Here is a 21,425-nt window from a genome sequence, read left to right as displayed (position 1 = left end):
CTTGACTGGTTAACGTACAGCCTTCTGTCGTATTGTTAGACAACTTGACTGGTTAACAGCCTTCTGTCGTATTGTTAGACAACTTGACTGGTTAACAGCCTTCTGTCGTATTGTTAGACAACTTGACTGGTTAACAGCCTTCTGTCGTATTGTTAGACAACTTGACTGGTTAACAGTCTTCTGTCGTATTGTTAGACAACTTGACTGGTTAACGTACAGCCTTCTGTCGTATTGTTAGACAACTTGACTGGTTAACAGCCTTCTGTCGTATTGTTAGACAACTTGACTGGTTAACAGCCTTCTGTCGTATTGTTAGACAACTTGACTGGTTAACAGCCTTCTGTCGTATTGTTAGACAACTTGACTGGTTAACAGCCTTCTGTCGTATTGTTAGACAACTTGACTGGTTAACAGCCTTCTGTCGTATTGTTAGACAACTTGACTGGTTAACAGTCTTCTGTCGTATTGTTAGACAACTTGACTGGTTAACAGTCTTCTGTCGTATTGTTAGACAACTTGACTAGTTAACAGTCTTCTGTCGTATTGTTAGACAACTTGACTGGTTAACGTACAGCCTTCTGTCGTATTGTTAGACAACTTGACTGGTTAACAGCCTTCTGTCGTATTGTTAGACAACTTGACTGGTTAACGTACAGCCTTCTGTCGTATTGTTAGACAACTTGACTGGTTAACAGCCTTCTGTCGTATTGTTAGACAACTTGACTGGTTAACAGCCTTCTGTCGTATTGTTAGACAACTTGACTGGTTAACAGCCTTCTGTCGTATTGTTAGACAACTTGACTAGTTAACAGCCTTCTGTCGTATTGTTAGACAACTTGACTGGTTAACAGCCTTCTGTCGTATTGTTAGACAACTTGACTGGTTAACAGTCTTCTGTCGTATTGTCAAACAACTTGACTGGTTAACAGCCTTCTGTCGTATTGTTAGACAACTTGACTAGTTAACAGTCTTCTGTCGTATTGTTAGACAACTTGACTGGTTAACAGCCTTCTGTCGTATTGTTAGACAACTTGACTGGTTAACAGCCTTCTGTCGTATTGTTAGACAACTTGACTGGTTAACAGCCTTCTGTCGTATTGTTAGACAACTTGACTGGTTAACAGCCTTCTGTCGTATTGTTAGACAACTTGACTGGTTAACAGCCTTCTGTCGTATTGTTAGACAACTTGACTGGTTAACAGCCTTCTGTCGTATTGTTAGACAACTTGACTGGTTAACAGTCTTCTGTCGTATTGTTAGACAACTTGACTGGTTAACAGCCTTCTGTCGTATTGTTAGACAACTTGACTAGTTAACAGTCTTCTGACGTATTGTTAGACAACTTGACTGGTTAACAGTCTTCTGTCGTATTGTTAGACAACTTGACTGGTTAACGTACAGCCTTCTGTCGTATTGTTAGACAACTTGACTGGTTAACAGCCTTCTGTCGTATTGTTAGACAACTTGACTGGTTAACAGCCTTCTGTCGTATTGTTAGACAACTTGACTAGTTAACAGCCTTCTGTCGTATTGTTAGACAACTTGACTAGTTAACAGCCTTCTGTCGTATTGTTAGACAACTTGACTAGTTAACAGCCTTCTGTCGTATTGTTAGACAACTTGACTAGTTAACAGCCTTCTGTCGTATTGTTAGACAACTTGACTGGTTAACAGCCTTCTGTCGTATTGTTAGACAACTTGACTAGTTAACAGCCTTCTGTCGTATTGTTAGACAACTTGACTGGTTAACAGCCTTCTGTCGTATTGTTAGACAACTTGACTGGTTAACAGCCTTCTGTCGTATTGTTAGACAACTTGACTAGTTAACAGTCTTCTGTCGTATTGTTAGACAACTTGACTAGTTAACAGTCTTCTGTCGTATTGTTAGACAACTTGACTAGTTAACAGCCTTCTGTCGTATTGTTAGACAACTTGACTGGTTAACAGCCTTCTGTCGTATTGTTAGACAACTTGACTAGTTAACAGTCTTCTGTCGTATTGTTAGACAACTTGACTAGTTAACAGCCTTCTGTCGTATTGTTAGACAACGTGACTGGTTAACAGCCTTCTGTCGTATTGTTAGACAACTTGACTAGTTAACAGCCTTCTGTCGTATTGTTAGACAACGTGACTAGTTAACAGCCTTCTGTCGTATTGTTAGACAACTTGACTGGTTAACAGCCTTCTGTCGTATTGTTAGACAACTTGACTAGTTAACAGCCTTCTGTCGTATTGTTAGACAACGTGACTGGTTAACAGCCTTCTGTCGTATTGTTAGACAACTTGACTGGTTAACAGTCTTCTGTCGTATTGTTAGACAACTTGACTAGTTAACAGTCTTCTGTCGTATTGTTAGACAACTTGACTGGTTAACAGTCTTCTGTCGTATTGTTAGACAACTTGACTGGTTAACAGTCTTCTGTCGTATTGTTAGACAACTTGGCTGGTTAACAGTCTTCTGTCGTATTGTTAGACAACTTGACTGGTTAACAGTCTTCTGTCGTATTGTTAGACAACTTGACTGGTTAACAGTCTTCTGTCGTATTGTTAGACAACTTGACTGGTTAACAGCCTTCTGTCGTATTGTTAGACAACTTGACTGGTTAACAGTCTTCTGTCGTATTGTTAGACAACTTGGCTGGTTAACAGTCTTCTGTCGTATTGTTAGACAACTTGACTGGTTAACAGTCTTCTGTCGTATTGTTAGACAACTTGACTGGTTAACAGTCTTCTGTCGTATTGTTAGACAACTTGGCTGGTTAACAGTCTTCTGTCGTATTGTTAGACAACTTGACTAGTTAACAGCCTTCTGTCGTATTGTTAGACAACTTGGCTGGTTAACAGTCTTCTGTCGTATTGTCAGACAACTTGACTGGTTAACAGCCTTCTGTCGTATTGTTAGACAACTTGACTGGTTAACAGCCTTCTGTCGTATTGTTAGACAACTTGACTGGTTAACAGCCTTCTGTCGTATTGTTAGACAACTTGACTGGTTAACAGCCTTCTGTCGTATTGTTAGACAACTTGACTGGTTAACAGCCTTCTGTCGTATTGTTAGACAACTTGACTGGTTAACAGCCTTCTGTCGTATTGTTAGACAACTTGACTGGTTAACAGTCTTCTGTCGTATTGTTAGACAACTTGACTGGTTAACGTACAGCCTTCTGTCGTATTGTTAGACAACTTGGCTGGTTAACAGTCTTCTGTCGTATTGTTAGACAACTTGACTAGTTAACAGCCTTCTGTCGTATTGTTAGACAACTTGACTGGTTAACAGTCTTCTGTCGTATTGTTAGACAACTTGGCTGGTTAACAGCCTTCTGTCGTATTGTTAGACAACTTGACTGGTTAACGTACAGCCTTCTGTCGTATTGTTAGACAACTTGACTGGTTAACAGCCTTCTGTCGTATTGTTAGACAACTTGACTGGTTAACAGCCTTCTGTCGTATTGTTAGACAACTTGACTGGTTAACAGTCTTCTGTCGTATTGTTAGACAACTTGACTGGTTAACGTACAGCCTTCTGTCGTATTGTTAGACAACTTGACTGGTTAACAGCCTTCTGTCGTATTGTTAGACAACTTGACTGGTTAACAGCCTTCTGTCGTATTGTTAGACAACTTGACTGGTTAACAGCCTTCTGTCGTATTGTTAGACAACTTGACTGGTTAACAGTCTTCTGTCGTATTGTTAGACAACTTGACTAGTTAACAGTCTTCTGTCGTATTGTTAGACAACTTGACTGGTTAACAGCCTTCTGTCGTATTGTTAGACAACTTGACTGGTTAACAGCCTTCTGTCGTATTGTTAGACAACTTGACTGGTTAACAGCCTTCTGTCGTATTGTTAGACAACTTGACTGGTTAACAGCCTTCTGTCGTATTGTTAGACAACTTGACTGGTTAACAGCCTTCTGTCGTATTGTTAGACAACTTGACTGGTTAACAGCCTTCTGTCGTATTGTTAGACAACTTGACTGGTTAACAGTCTTCTGTCGTATTGTTAGACAACTTGACTAGTTAACAGCCTTCTGTCGTATTGTTAGACAACTTGACTGGTTAACAGTCTTCTGTCGTATTGTCAAACAACTTGACTGGTTAACAGCCTTCTGTCGTATTGTTAGACAACTTGACTAGTTAACAGTCTTCTGTCGTATTGTTAGACAACTTGACTGGTTAACAGTCTTCTGTCGTATTGTTAGACAACTTGACTAGTTAACAGCCTTCTGTCGTATTGTTAGACAACTTGACTGGTTAACAGTCTTCTGTCGTATTGTCAAACAACTTGACTGGTTAACAGCCTTCTGTCGTATTGTTAGACAACTTGACTAGTTAACAGTCTTCTGTCGTATTGTTAGACAACTTGACTGGTTAACAGTCTTCTGTCGTATTGTTAGACAACTTGGCTGGTTAACAGCCTTCTGTCGTATTGTTAGACAACTTGACTGGTTAACAGCCTTCTGTCGTATTGTTAGACAACTTGGCTGGTTAACAGTCTTCTGTCGTATTGTTAGACAACTTGACTGGTTAACAGCCTTCTGTCGTATTGTTAGACAACTTGACTGGTTAACAGTCTTCTGTCGTATTGTTAGACAACTTGACTAGTTAACAGCCTTCTGTCGTATTGTTAGACAACTTGACTGGTTAACAGTCTTCTGTCGTATTGTCAAACAACTTGACTGGTTAACAGCCTTCTGTCGTATTGTTAGACAACTTGACTAGTTAACAGTCTTCTGTCGTATTGTTAGACAACTTGGCTGGTTAACAGCCTTCTGTCGTATTGTTAGACAACTTGACTAGTTAACAGTCTTCTGTCGTATTGTTAGACAACTTGACTGGTTAACGTACAGCCTTCTGTCGTATTGTTAGACAACTTGACTGGTTAACAGCCTTCTGTCGTATTGTTAGACAACTTGACTGGTTAACAGCCTTCTGTCGTATTGTTAGACAACTTGACTAGTTAACAGTCTTCTGTCGTATTGTTAGACAACTTGACTGGTTAACAGTCTTCTGTCGTATTGTTAGACAACTTGACTAGTTAACAGTCTTCTGTCGTATTGTTAGACAACTTGACTGGTTAACGTACAGCCTTCTGTCGTATTGTTAGACAACTTGACTGGTTAACAGCCTTCTGTCGTATTGTTAGACAACTTGACTGGTTAACAGCCTTCTGTCGTATTGTTAGACAACTTGACTGGTTAACAGCCTTCTGTCGTATTGTTAGACAACTTGACTGGTTAACAGCCTTCTGTCGTATTGTTAGACAACTTGACTAGTTAACAGCCTTCTGTCGTATTGTTAGACAACTTGACTGGTTAACAGCCTTCTGTCGTATTGTTAGACAACTTGACTGGTTAACAGCCTTCTGTCGTATTGTTAGACAACTTGACTAGTTAACAGTCTTCTGTCGTATTGTTAGACAACTTGACTGGTTAACAGCCTTCTGTCGTATTGTTAGACAACTTGACTGGTTAACAGCCTTCTGTCGTATTGTTAGACAACTTGACTGGTTAACAGCCTTCTGTCGTATTGTTAGACAACTTGACTGGTTAACAGCCTTCTGTCGTATTGTTAGACAACTTGACTGGTTAACAGTCTTCTGTCGTATTGTTAGACAACTTGACTGGTTAACAGCCTTCTGTCGTATTGTTAGACAACTTGACTGGTTAACAGCCTTCTGTCGTATTGTTAGACAACTTGACTGGTTAACAGCCTTCTGTCGTATTGTTAGACAACTTGACTGGTTAACAGCCTTCTGTCGTATTGTTAGACAACTTGACTGGTTAACAGTCTTCTGTCGTATTGTTAGACAACTTGACTGGTTAACAGCCTTCTGTCGTATTGTTAGACAACTTGACTAGTTAACAGTCTTCTGACGTATTGTTAGACAACTTGACTGGTTAACAGTCTTCTGTCGTATTGTTAGACAACTTGACTGGTTAACGTACAGCCTTCTGTCGTATTGTTAGACAACTTGACTGGTTAACAGCCTTCTGTCGTATTGTTAGACAACTTGACTGGTTAACAGTCTTCTGTCGTATTGTTAGACAACTTGACTGGTTAACAGCCTTCTGTCGTATTGTTAGACAACTTGACTAGTTAACAGCCTTCTGTCGTATTGTTAGACAACTTGACTAGTTAACAGCCTTCTGTCGTATTGTTAGACAACTTGACTAGTTAACAGCCTTCTGTCGTATTGTTAGACAACTTGACTAGTTAACAGCCTTCTGTCGTATTGTTAGACAACTTGACTGGTTAACAGCCTTCTGTCGTATTGTTAGACAACTTGACTAGTTAACAGCCTTCTGTCGTATTGTTAGACAACTTGACTGGTTAACAGCCTTCTGTCGTATTGTTAGACAACTTGACTGGTTAACAGCCTTCTGTCGTATTGTTAGACAACTTGACTAGTTAACAGTCTTCTGTCGTATTGTTAGACAACTTGACTAGTTAACAGTCTTCTGTCGTATTGTTAGACAACTTGACTAGTTAACAGCCTTCTGTCGTATTGTTAGACAACTTGACTGGTTAACAGCCTTCTGTCGTATTGTTAGACAACTTGACTAGTTAACAGTCTTCTGTCGTATTGTTAGACAACTTGACTAGTTAACAGCCTTCTGTCGTATTGTTAGACAACGTGACTGGTTAACAGCCTTCTGTCGTATTGTTAGACAACTTGACTAGTTAACAGCCTTCTGTCGTATTGTTAGACAACGTGACTAGTTAACAGCCTTCTGTCGTATTGTTAGACAACTTGACTGGTTAACAGCCTTCTGTCGTATTGTTAGACAACTTGACTAGTTAACAGCCTTCTGTCGTATTGTTAGACAACGTGACTGGTTAACAGCCTTCTGTCGTATTGTTAGACAACTTGACTGGTTAACAGTCTTCTGTCGTATTGTTAGACAACTTGACTAGTTAACAGTCTTCTGTCGTATTGTTAGACAACTTGACTGGTTAACAGTCTTCTGTCGTATTGTTAGACAACTTGACTGGTTAACAGTCTTCTGTCGTATTGTTAGACAACTTGACTGGTTAACAGCCTTCTGTCGTATTGTTAGACAACTTGACTGGTTAACAGTCTTCTGTCGTATTGTTAGACAACTTGGCTGGTTAACAGTCTTCTGTCGTATTGTTAGACAACTTGACTGGTTAACAGTCTTCTGTCGTATTGTTAGACAACTTGACTGGTTAACAGTCTTCTGTCGTATTGTTAGACAACTTGGCTGGTTAACAGTCTTCTGTCGTATTGTTAGACAACTTGACTAGTTAACAGCCTTCTGTCGTATTGTTAGACAACTTGGCTGGTTAACAGTCTTCTGTCGTATTGTTAGACAACTTGACTGGTTAACAGCCTTCTGTCGTATTGTTAGACAACTTGACTGGTTAACAGCCTTCTGTCGTATTGTTAGACAACTTGACTGGTTAACAGCCTTCTGTCGTATTGTTAGACAACTTGACTGGTTAACAGCCTTCTGTCGTATTGTTAGACAACTTGACTGGTTAACAGCCTTCTGTCGTATTGTTAGACAACTTGACTGGTTAACAGCCTTCTGTCGTATTGTTAGACAACTTGACTGGTTAACAGTCTTCTGTCGTATTGTTAGACAACTTGACTGGTTAACGTACAGCCTTCTGTCGTATTGTTAGACAACTTGGCTGGTTAACAGTCTTCTGTCGTATTGTTAGACAACTTGACTGGTTAACAGCCTTCTGTCGTATTGTTAGACAACTTGACTGGTTAACAGTCTTCTGTCGTATTGTTAGACAACTTGACTAGTTAACAGTCTTCTGTCGTATTGTTAGACAACTTGACTAGTTAACAGCCTTCTGTCGTATTGTTAGACAACTTGACTAGTTAACAGCCTTCTGTCGTATTGTCAGACAACTTGACTGGTTAACAGCCTTCTGTCGTATTGTTAGACAACTTGACTGGTTAACAGCCTTCTGTCGTATTGTCAGACAACTTGACTGGTTAACAGCCTTCTGTCGTATTGTCAGACAACTTGACTGGTTAACAGCCTTCTGTCGTATTGTTAGACAACTTGACTGGTTAACAGCCTTCTGTCGTATTGTCAGACAACTTGACTGGTTAACAGCCTTCTGTCGTATTGTTAGACAACTTGACTGGTTAACAGCCTTCTGTCGTATTGTCAGACAACTTGACTGGTTAACAGCCTTCTGTCGTATTGTCAGACAACTTGACTGGTTAACAGCCTTCTGTCGTATTGTTAGACAACTTGACTGGTTAACAGCCTTCTGTCGTATTGTCAGACAACTTGACTGGTTAACAGCCTTCTGTCGTATTGTTAGACAACTTGACTGGTTAACAGCCTTCTGTCGTATTGTTAGACAACTTGACTGGTTAACAGTCTTCTGTCGTATTGTTAGACAACTTGGCTGGTTAACAGTCTTCTGTCGTATTGTTAGACAACTTGACTGGTTAACAGTCTTCTGTCGTATTGTTAGACAACTTGACTAGTTAACAGCCTTCTGTCGTATTGTTAGACAACTTGACTGGTTAACAGCCTTCTGTCGTATTGTTAGACAACTTGACTAGTTAACAGCCTTCTGTCGTATTGTTAGACAACTTGGCTGGTTAACAGTCTTCTGTCGTATTGTTAGACAACTTGGCTAGTTAACAGTCTTCTGTCGTATTGTTAGACAACTTGACTGGTTAACAGCCTTCTGTCGTATTGTTAGACAACTTGACTGGTTAACAGTCTTCTGTCGTATTGTTAGACAACTTGACTGGTTAACAGCCTTCTGTCGTATTGTTAGACAACTTGACTGGTTAACAGCCTTCTGTCGTATTGTTAGACAACTTGACTGGTTAACAGCCTTCTGTCGTATTGTTAGACAACTTGACTGGTTAACAGCCTTCTGTCGTATTGTGAGACAACTTGACTGGTTAACAGCCTTCTGTCGTATTGTTAGACAACTTGACTAGTTAACAGTCTTCTGTCGTATTGTTAGACAACTTGGCTGGTTAACAGCCTTCTGTCGTATTGTTAGACAACTTGACTGGTAATTACATTACCATTACCAGCACCTAAATAAAAACATTACTAGCAACTAAATATAAACATTACCATTACCAGCACCTAAATATAAACATTATCATTACCAGCACCTAAATATAAACATTACCAGCACCTAAATATAAACATTACCAGCACCTAAATATAAACATTACCAGCACCTAAATATAAACATTACCAGCACCTAAATATAAACATTACCAGCACCTAAATATAAACATTACCATTACAGCACCTAAATATAAACATTACCAGCACCTAAATATAAACATTACCAGCACCTAAATTGAGTACCAGCACCTAAATATAAACATTACCAGCACCTAAATATAAACATTACCAGCACCTAAATATAAACATTACTAGCAACTAAATATAAACATTACCATTACCAGCACCTAAATATAAACATTACCAGCACCTAAATATAAACATTACCATTACCAGCACCTAAATATAAACATTACCAGCACCTAAATATAAACATTACCAGCACCTAAATATAAACATTACCAGCACCTAAATATAAACATTACCAGCACCTAAATATAAACATTACTAGCAACTAAATATAAACATTACCATTACCAGCACCTAAATATAAACATTACCAGCACCTAAATATAAACATTACCAGCACCTAAATATAAACATTACCATTACCAGCACCTAAATATAAACATTACCAGCACCTAAATATAAACATTACCATTACCAGCACCTAAATATAAACATTACCAGCACCTAAATTGAGTACCAGCACTTATTTCAGTCCATTTCAAGCACTGCGGCTCACCACCACGACAGCCAATCAGTGTTCTTTAACCCAGTTGTCTGCTTGCATTTTTAATGAGGGGATTTAATGGTCTGTAACACAACACCCTCACAGTGTTTTCATTTAATGGTCTGTAACACAACACCCTCACAGTGTTTTCATTTAATGGTCTGTAACACAACACCCTCACAGTGTTTTAATTTAATGGTCTGTAACACAACACCCTCACAGTGTTTTAATTTAATGGTCTGTAACACAACACCCTCACAGTGTTTTCATTTAATGGTCTGTAACACAACACCCTCACAGTGTTTTAATTTAATGGTCTGTAACACAACACCCTCACAGTGTTTTAATTTAATGGTCTGTAACACAACACCCTCACAGTGTTTTCATTTAATGGTCTGTAACACAACACCCTCAGTGTTTTCATTTAATGGTCTGTAACACAACACCCTCACAGTGTTTTCATTTAATGGTCTGTAACACAACACCCTCACAGTGTTTTCATTTAATGGTCTGTAACACAACACCCTCAGTGTTTTCATTTAATGGTCTGTAACACAACACCCTCACAGTGTTTTAATTTAATGGTCTGTAACACAACACCCTCACAGTGTTTTAATTTAATGGTCTGTAACACAACACCCTCACAGTGTTTTAATTTAATGGTCTGTAACACAACACCCTCACAGTGTTTTAATTTAATGGTCTGTAACACAACACCCTCACGGTGTTTTCATTTAATGGTCTGTAACACAACACCCTCACAGTGTTTTCATTTAATGGTCTGTAACACAACACCCTCACAGTGTTTTCATTTAATGGTCTGTAACACAACACCCTCACCGTGTTTTCATTTAATGGTCTGTAACACAACACCCTCACAGTGTTTTCATTTAATGGTCTGTAACACAACACCCTCACAGTGTTTTAATTTAATGGTCTGTAACACAACACCCTCACAGTGTTTTAATTTAATGGTCTGTAACACAACACCCTCACAGTGTTTTCATTTAATGGTCTGTAACACAACACCCTCACAGTGTTTTAATTTAATGGTCTGTAACACAACACCCTCACGGTGTTTTCATTTAATGGTCTGTAACACAACACCCTCACAGTGTTTTCATTTAATGGTCTGTAACACAACACCCTCACGGTGTTTTCATTTAATGGTCTGTAACACAACACCCTCACAGTGTTTTCATTTAATGGTCTGTAACACAACACCCTCACAGTGTTTTCATTTAATGGTCTGTAACACAACACCCTCACAGTGTTTTCATTTAATGGTCTGTAACACAACACCCTCACGGTGTTTTCATTTAATGGTCTGTAACACAACACCCTCACAGTGTTTTCATTTAATGGTCTGTAACACAACACTCTCACAGTGTTTTCATTTAATGGTCTGTAACACAACACCCTCACAGTGTTTTCATTTAATGGTCTGTAACACAACACCCTCACAGTGTTTTCATTTAATGGTCTGTAACACAACACCCTCACAGTGTTTTCATTTAATGGTCTGTAACACAACACCCTCAGTGTTTTCATTTAATGGTCTGTAACACAACACCCTCACAGTGTTTTCATTTAATGGTCTGTAACACAACACCCTCACAGTGTTTTCATTTAATGGTCTGTAACACAACACCCTCAGTGTTTTAATTTAATGGTCTGTAACACAACACCCTCAGTGTTTTCATTTAATGGTCTGTAACACAACACCCTCACAGTGTTTTAATTTAATGGTCTGTAACACAACACCCTCACAGTGTTTTCATTTTAGTCCCGTTGTGTGTGTGTCTGTGTGTGCGTGCGTGTGCATGTGTGTGTAAGGACCAGCCACTACTCATTAGCACGGCCTGGCCTCCTCAGGTCAAACTGGGATGGAAGGAAGGCTAGTTGGGGAAGAAGGAGGAGGACAGGAGGTGGAGGACAGGAGGAGGACAGGAGGTGGAGAAGGACAGGAGGAGGAGGACAGGAGGTGGAGGACAGGAGGAGGAGGACAGGAGGAGGAGTCCAGGAGGTGGAGGACAGGAGGAGGACAGGAGGTGGAGAAAGACAGGAGGAGGAGGACAGGAGGAGGACAGGAGGTGGAGAAGGACAGGAGGAGGAGGACAGGAGGTGGAGGACAGGAGGAGGAGGACAGGAAGTGGAGTAGGACAGGAGTAGGAGTAGGACAGGAGTAGGAAAGGAGGAGGACAGGAGGTGGAGGAGGAGAGGAAGACAGGAGGAGGTAAAGGAGGACAGGAGGAGGTAAAGGAGGAGATAGAGGAGGGTTTAAATGAGCAGACTGGTACATTGTATATGGATCAGGATCCAACAATGACTGCCGCTGCTCAGTGGAGAATATATATATCTATATGTATATGTATTTATCATGTCATCTAGACAGAGGTACTGAAGGGATGATCACACTAATCTCCACAGCTCTGGGTGGCCTTGGAGCCTGATTAGAATACAATGTTAATGATTGAATGAGTAACTTGGGGATACAAGACAAGTTTCCACATATTCAGGGCTGTGCCAGCCAACTAGTACCTAAATACATCATGTGTGGGGATCCCATATGATCATGTGATAACACGTTTAAACCACTAAGGCCATAATTAACAAGGCACAATGCTTTGGATAGGTCAGAATCTTAGCCAATGCTAAGGCCATAATTAACACGGCACAATGCTTTGGATAGGCCAGAATCTTAGCCAATCCTAAGGCCAAGCTCTGTATATCAAGCCCTGCATATCAAGCCCTGTATATCAAGCCCGGTATATCAAGCCCTGTACAACAAGCCCTGTATATCAAGCCCTGTATATCAAGCCCTGTATATCAAGCCCTGTACATCAAGCCCTGTACATCAAGCCCTGTACATCAAGCCCCGTACATCAAGCCCCGTACATCAAGCCCTGTACATCAAGCCCTGCCGACCGTACACATCACCTCATCTCTCAGGATGGTCGTCGCTGTGATTGATTTGAGGAACAGAAAGTGAACGTAGAAGGTGCCTGCTCAGCTCCGACTCCTTTCACCTCAGTATCTCCTTTACGTTTATCAATCAATCAATCAATCAATCAATCAATCAAATGTATTTATGAAGCCCTTCGTACATCAGCTGATATCTCAAAGTGCTGTACAGAAACCCAGCCTAAAACCCCAAACAGCAAGCAATGCAGGTGTAGAAGCACCTGCCATTTCCAGGCTTTCCTAGTCGATCGCCAAACAGTTCAGTAAAAAGGTCGATGATAAAGCCTTGCGTTCCTATTTGTTTCCCCGTTTGTTTCTCTCTGTTTGCACGAGGGCAGTTTGATTCAGCTGCCCTGCGCGCCGGGTCGTCGAACGGATCCCATTCTGAACCAATTCATGTGTCTGAAGGTACAAACGCTGCCTGCCCGGCGGGCGGGCCCGGAGAGCAAATCAAGTGCACCTATAGGCCTACCCCTGGCCAATCAGATAGCTCAGATGACCTGCAGCCTCTACCAGCCAACAGCTAAGCTGATAGTCGACTACAGTGTGAGACTTCAAAACGTTTAAAACCACGACTAGAGAGAGAGACTGTCAACGAATACAGCAAGTAGCTGCTGTTTTTATGAGTAACTTCATGTTTAAGTTATTCATCGTTGTCAACACTTTATTCAACACTTTCATAAAGCCGTAAAATGGCAGCTCCCTTATAAACTCACATTACAAAGATAAGATAAACGTGCGGTGTAATTAACTGCTTTGGTTCCTTTTTGTAATATCGAAGGAATATTTCACGTTCTCTGGTCATACGAGTAACAACATGAATTGGTGCATGAAAATAATGAAGTGAGACTGGAGTTTCTCCATCAGCTGGAAGACTGATGGTCAGTCAGTGGAGGGAGGAAGAACAGAGGAACGATGAGATGCATCATCTCTCCTCCCCTCTCTCCTCCCCTCTCTCCTTCCCTCTCTCCTCCCCTCTCTCCTCCCCTCTCTCCTTCCCTCTCTCCTTCCCTCTCTCCTCCCTCTCTCCTTCCCTCTCTCCTCCCCTCTCTCCTTCCCTCTCTCCCTCCCTCTCTCCTCCCCTCTCTCCCTCCCTCTCTCCTTCCCTCTCTCCTCCCCTCTCTCCCTCCCTCCCTCTCTCCTCCCCTCTCTCCTTCCCTCTCTCCTTCCCTCTCTCCTCCCCTCTCTCCTTCCCTCTCTCCTTCCCTCTCTCCTCCCCTCTCTCCTCCCCGCTCTCCTCCCCGCTCTCCTCCCCTCTCTCCACCCCTCTCTCCTCCCCTCTCTCCCTCCCTCTCTCCTTCCCTCTCTCCTTCCCTCTCTCCCTCCCTCTCTCCTTCCCACTCTCCTCCCCTCTCTCCCTCCCTCTCTCCTTCCCTCTCTCCTCCCCTCCCCTCTCTCCTTCCCTCTCTCCTTCCCTCTCTCCCTCTGCTGAGACTGACCATCAGATGCAGCCTCTCTCCTCCCCTCTCTCCCTCCCTCTCTCCTTCCCTCTCTCCTTCCCTCTCTCCCTCTGCTGAGACTGACCATCAGATGCAGCCTCTCTCCTCCCCTCTCTCCCTCCCTCTCTCCCTCCCTCTCTCCCTCCTTCCCTCTCTCCTTCCCTCTCTCCCTCCTCTGCAGAGACTGACCATCAGATGCAGGCACCATCAGTCCAGTAATAAAAAGCTAATTCAATGTATGTATCAGGTCTGTGTTCTTATCCTCACTCAGCTGTGCCTCACAAGTAATACAACAAATACTCTATTACCAGTGTGATCATATACTGTAGCTAACATGTTGAAATATCATTTCTAAATGGTCTGAGAACAACATTAGCAGGGCAATTCAAGCTTAGCCAATATGCAGTGATAATGTACTGGGCCTAAAGCCTACTGCACAAACCTCATTGCTACAGAACTGGTTTTAATTGGTTAATGTTGCATAGACTTATGTTTTTTAAGTCATGTTTATAAAAGAAATCTCAGCGGTAGATCATCGGCTTGCGTTTTGACTCAAGAAAGTGATCTGAGCTCAGGAAGAGGTTGGGGACCACTGCTGTAGACTTTTCCCCCTGTTGGCTCATAGAAGGAAGCTGCTGAAATGGGAGTCTTGATTTGGACATGTTGTCACTGCATTGACAATAATCTGCCAAATACATGAGTCATCCTATTGTTGTTTTACAAAACCCACGTTTACAATGCCAGGAACGTGGGTTTAGTTCCTGCTGGGGTCACCCATAGGACAACGGTTTAATTCCTGCTGAGGTCACCCATAGGACAACGGTTTAATTCCTGCTGGGGTCACCCATAGGACAACGGTTTAATTCCTGCTGGGGTCACCCATAGGACAACGGTTTAGTTCCTGCTGGGCCCACCCATAGGACAACGGTTTAGTTCCTGCTGGGGTCACCCATAGGACAACGGTTTAATTCCTGCTGGGGTCACCCATAGGACAACGGTTTAATTCCTGCTGGGGTCACCCATAGGACAACGGTTTAATTCCTGCTGGGGTCACCCATAGGACAACGGTTTAGTTCCTGCTGGGGTCACCCATAGGACAACGGTTTAATTCCTGCTGGGGTCACCCATAGGACAACGGTTTAATTCCTGCTGAGGTCACCCATAGGACAACGGTTTAATTCCTGCTGGGGTCACCCATAGGACAACGGTTTAGTTCCTGCTGGGGTCACCCATAGGACAACGGTTTAATTCCTGCTGGGGTCACCCATGGGACAACGGTTTATTTCCTGCTGGGGTCACCCATAGGACAACGGTTTAGTTCCTGCTGGGGTCACCCATAGGACAACGGTTTAATTCCTGCTGGGGTCACCCATAGGACAACGGTTTAATTCCTGCTGGGGTCACCCATAGGACAACGGTTTAGTTCCTGTTGGGGTCACCCATAGGACAACGGTTTAATTCCTGCTGGGGTCACCCATAGGACAACGGTTTAATTCCTGCTGGGGTCACCCATAGGACAACGGTTTAATTCCTGCTGGGGTCACCCATAGGCCAACGGTTTAATTCCTGCTGGGGCCACCCATAGGACAACGGTTTAATTCCTGCTGGGGTCACCCATAGGCCAACGGTTTAGTTCCTGCTGGGGCCACCCATAGGACAACGGTTTAGTTCCTGCTGGGGTCACCCATAGGACAACGGTTTAATTCATATATACAATAGCACTGTGTCCCTGCATGTGTGTCAGGTTTAGGGTTAGGTTGAGGTGTGTGTGTGTGTGTGTGTGTGTGTGTGTGTGTGTGTGTGTGTGTGTGTGTGTGTGTGTGTGTGTGTGTGTGTGTGTGTGTGTGTGTGTGTGTGTGTGTGTGTGTGTGTGTGTGTGTGTGTGTGTGTGTGTGTGTGTGTGTTAAAGTTCAGTAGCATGGTTCTCACCCTGGCGGCTGCCTTGGAGGGGCATTTGTTCTTGCTGCCTCTGGGACGACCCCTTGGTCGTTTAGGGCCGGGCTCTCCAGTAGGTTCCTACGGGCAGACAGACAGTCAGTCAGACAGAAAGACATAGAGACAGTCAGACAGACATAAAGACCGTCAGACAGACAGAGAGACAGTCAGACAGACAGTCAGTCAGACAGGGGGAGAAACAAGGTGAGCATGAACATGGGGCTGAGTGTAGATTAGAGAACTGAGGACAGGAAACATAGCCTGTGTCCCAAATTGCATCCTATTCCCTATTTATTGCACAAAGCTCTGGCGCAATAACCACCTCTCCTCCCCCCTCCCTTCCCCACTCTCTCTCTGCTGAAGGAAAAGGTCCCTTTCAACAATGTGACCATTTACTGGTGGTCTCTTAGTCTGTCTACTGGTGGTCTCTTAGTCTGTCTACCATTTACTGGTGGTCTCTAGTCTGTCTACCATTTACTGGTGGTCTGTAGTCTGTCTACTAGTGGTCTCTAGGTCTGTCTACCATTTACTGGTGGTCTCTTAGTCTGTCTACCATTTACTGGTGGTCTCTTGGTCTGTCTACCATTTACTGGTGGTCTCTTGGTCTGTCTACCATTTACTGGTGGTCTCTTAGTCTGTCTACCATTTACTGGTGGTCTCTTGGTCTGTCTACCATTTACTGGTGGTCTCTTGATACGCGTAGAGAACCATTCACACTGACCTGATACCAGTAGAGAACCATTCACACTGACCTGATATGTGTAGAGAACCATTCACACTGACCTGATACCTGTAGAGAAGTAGAGAACCATTCACACTGACCTGATACCTGTAGAGAACCATTCACACTGACCTGTTACCTGTAGAGAACCATTCACACTGACCTGATACCAGTAGAGAACCATTCACACTGACCTGATACCTGTAGAGAACCATTCACACTGACCTGATACCTGTAGAGAACCATTCACACTGACCTGTTACCTGTAGAGAAGTAGAGAACCATTCACACAGACCTGATACCTGTAGAGAACCATTCACACAGACCTGATACCTGCAGAGAACCATTCACACAGACCTGATACCCGTAGAGAACCATTCACACAGACCTGATACCTGTAGAGAACCATTCACACTGACCTGATACCTGTAGAGAAGTAGAGAACCATTCACACAGACCTGATACCTGTAGAGAAGTAGAGAACCATTCACACAGACCTGATACCTGTAGAGAACCATTCACACAGACCTGATACCCGTAGAGAACCATTCACACTGACCTGATACCTGTAGAGAACCATTCACACAGACCTGATACCTGTAGAGAATTAGGTAAACATACATGAGGACTTTAGAGAGGTAGAGAACCATTCACACGGACCTGATACCTGTAGAGAACCATTCACACAGACCTGATACCTGTAGAGAACCATTCACACAGACCTGATACCTGTAGAGAAGTAGAGAACCATTCACACTGACCTGATACCTGTAGAGAACCATTCACACAGACCTGATACCTGTAGAGAACCATTCACACAGACCTGATACCTGTAGAGAAGTAGAGAACCATTCACACTGACCTGATACCTGTAGAGAACTATTCACACTGACCTGATACCTGTAGAGAACCATTCACACAGACCTGATACCTGTAGAGAACCATTCACACTGACCTGATACCTGTAGAGAACCATTCACACTGACCTGATACCTGTAGAGAACCATTCACACAGACCTGATACCTGTAGAGAACCATTCACACAGACCTGATACCTGTAGAGAAGTAGAGAACCATTCACACTGACCTGATACCTGTAGAGAACTATTCACACTGACCTGATACCTGTAGAGAACCATTCACACAGACATGATACCTGTAGAGAACCATTCACACTGACCTGATACCTGTAGAGAACCATTCACACTGACCTGATACCTGTAGAGAACCATTCACACTGACCTGATACCTGTAGAGAACCATTCACACAGACCTGATACCTGTAGAGAACCATTCACACAGACCTGATACCTGTAGAGAACCATTCACACAGACCTGATACCTGTAGAGAAGTAGAGAACCATTCACACTGACCTGATACCTGTAGAGAACCATTCACACTGACCTGATACCTGTAGAGAACCATTCACACAGACCTGTTACCTGTAGAGAACCATTCACACAGACCTGTTACCTGTAGAGAACCATTCACACAGACCTGATACCTGTAGAGAACCATTCACACTGACCTGATACCAGTAGAGAACCATTCACACAGACCTGATACCTGTAGAGAACCATTCACACTGACCTGATACCAGTAGAGAACCATTCACACTGACCTGATACCTGTAGAGAACCATTCACACAGACCTGATACCTGTAGAGAACCATTCACACTGACCTGATACCTGTAGAGAACCATTCACACTGACCTGATACCTGTAGAGAACCATTCACACTGACCTGATACCTGTAGAGAAGTAGAGAACCATTCACACTGACCTGATACCTGTAGAGAACCATTCACACTGACCTGATACCTGTAGAGAACCATTCACACAGACCTGATACCTGTAGAGAACCATTCACACAGACCTGATACCTGTAGAGAACCATTCAAACAGACCTGACACCTGTAGAGAACCATTCACACTTACCTGATACCTGTAGAGAACCATTCACACAGACCTGATACCTGTAGAGAACCATTCACACTTACCTGATACCTGTAGAGAACCATTCACACAGACCTGATACCTGTAGAGAAGTAGAGAACCATTCACACAGACCTGATACCTGTAGAGAACCATTCACACAGACCTGATACCTGAAGAGACCCATTCACACTGACCTGATACCTGCAAAGAACCATTCACACTGACCTGATACCTGTAGAGAACCATTCACACTGACCTGATACCTGTAGAGAACCATTCACACAGACCTGATACCTGTAGAGAACCATTCACACTGACCTGATACCTGCAGAGAACCATTCACACTGACCTGATACCTGTAGAGAACCATTCACACAGACCTGATACCTGTAGAGAACCATTCACACAGACCTGATACCTGTAGAGAAGTAGAGAACCATTCACACTGACCTGATACCTGTAGAGAACCATTCACACAGACCTGATACCTGTAGAGAACCATTCACACAGACCTGATACCTGTAGAGAAGTAGAGAACCATTCACACTGACCTGATACCTGTAGAGAACCATTCACACAGACCTGATACCTGTAGAGAACCATTCACACAGACCTGATACCTGTAGAGAAGTAGAGAACCATTCACACTGACCTGATACCTGTAGAGAACTATTCACACTGACCTGATACCTGTAGAGAACCATTCACACAGACCTGATACCTGTAGAGAATCATTCACACTGACCTGATACCTGTAGAGAACCATTCACACTGACCTGATACCTGTAGAGAACCATTCACACGGACCTGATACCTGTAGAGAACCATTCACACAGACCTGATACCTGTAGAGAAGTAGAGAACCATTCACACTGACCTGATACCTGTAGAGAACTATTCACACTGACCTGATACCTGTAGAGAACCATTCACACAGACCTGATACCTGTAGAGAACCATTCACACTGACCTGATACCTGTAGAGAACCATTCACACTGACCTGATACCTGTAGAGAACCATTCACACTGACCTGATACCTGTAGAGAACCATTCACACAGACCTGATACCTGTAGAGAACCATTCACACAGACCTGATACCTGTAGAGAACCATTCACACAGACCTGATACCTGTAGAGAACCATTCACACAGACCTGATACCTGTAGAGAAGTAGAGAACCATTCACACTGACCTGATACCTGTAGAGAACCATTCACACTGACTTGATACCTGTAGAGAACCATTCACACAGACCTGTTACCTGTAGAGAACCATTCACACAGACCTGATACCTGTAGAGAACCATTCACACTGACCTGATACCAGTAGAGAACCATTCACACAGACCTGATACCTGTAGAGAACCATTCACACTGACCTGATACCAGTAGAGAACCATTCACACTGACCTGATACCTGTAGAGAACCATTCACACAGACCTGATACCTGTAGAGAACCATTCACACTGACCTGATACCTGTAGAGAACCATTCACACTGACCTGATACCTGTAGAGAACCATTCACACTGACCTGATACCTGTAGAGAAGTAGAGAACCATTCACACTGACCTGATACCTGTAGAGAACCATTCACACTGACCTGATACCTGTAGAGAACCATTCACACAGACCTGATACCTGTAGAGAACCATTCACACAGACCTGATACCTGTAGAGAACCATTCACACAGACCTGACACCTGTAGAGAACCATTCACACTTACCTGATACCTGTAGAGAACCATTCACACAGACCTGATACCTGTAGAGAACCATTCACACTTACCTGATACCTGTAGAGAACCATTCACACAGACCTGATACCTGTAGAGAAGTAGAGAACCATTCACACAGACCTGATACCTGTAGAGAACCATTCACACAGACCTGATACCTGAAGAGACCCATTCACACTGACCTGATACCTGCAAAGAACCATTCACACTGACCTGATACCTGTAGAGAAGTAGAGAACCATTCACACTGACCTGATACCTGTAGAGAACCATTCACACAGACCTGATACCTGTAGAGAACCATTCACACAGACCTGATACCTGTAGAGAAGTAGAGAACCATTCACACTGACCTGATACCTGTAGAGAACCATTCACACAGACCTGATACCTGTAGAGAACCATTCACACAGACCTGATACCTGTAGAGAAGTAGAGAACCATTCACACTGACCTGATACCTGTAGAGAACTATTCACACTGACCTGATACCTGTAGAGAACCATTCACACAGACCTGATACCTGTAGAGAACCATTCACACTGACCTGATACCTGTAGAGAACCATTCACACTGACCTGATACCTGTAGAGAACCATTCACACAGACCTGATACCTGTAGAGAACCATTCACACAGACCTGATACCTGTAGAGAAGTAGAGAACCATTCACACTGACCTGATACCTGTAGAGAACTATTCACACTGACCTGATACCTGTAGAGAACCATTCACACAGACATGATACCTGTAGAGAACCATTCACACTGACCTGATACCTGTAGAGAACCATTCACACTGACCTGATACCTGTAGAGAACCATTCACACTGACCTGATACCTGTAGAGAACCATTCACA

At 42.9% G+C, this 21,425-nt stretch overlaps 1 protein-coding gene across 1 annotated transcript in view; it reads right to left on the bottom strand.

Moving 5' to 3' along the window:
* The window catches only part of hmga2 (high mobility group AT-hook 2), a 112,056-nt gene that overhangs the window by 82,952 nt on the left and 7,679 nt on the right, over window positions 1-21,425 (bottom strand). Inside the window, exon 2 of the mRNA XM_071331645.1 lies at window positions 16,157-16,243. Within this exon, the coding sequence (XP_071187746.1) occupies window positions 16,157-16,243 (87 nt within the window). The remainder of the gene's footprint in view (window positions 1-16,156; window positions 16,244-21,425) is intronic.

Source organism: Salvelinus alpinus, chromosome 11 (genome assembly GCF_045679555.1).
Source record: "Salvelinus alpinus chromosome 11, SLU_Salpinus.1, whole genome shotgun sequence".
Classification (NCBI taxonomy): domain Eukaryota; kingdom Metazoa; phylum Chordata; class Actinopteri; order Salmoniformes; family Salmonidae; genus Salvelinus; species Salvelinus alpinus.
This window is presented reverse-complemented; position numbering and strand designations above follow the sequence as displayed.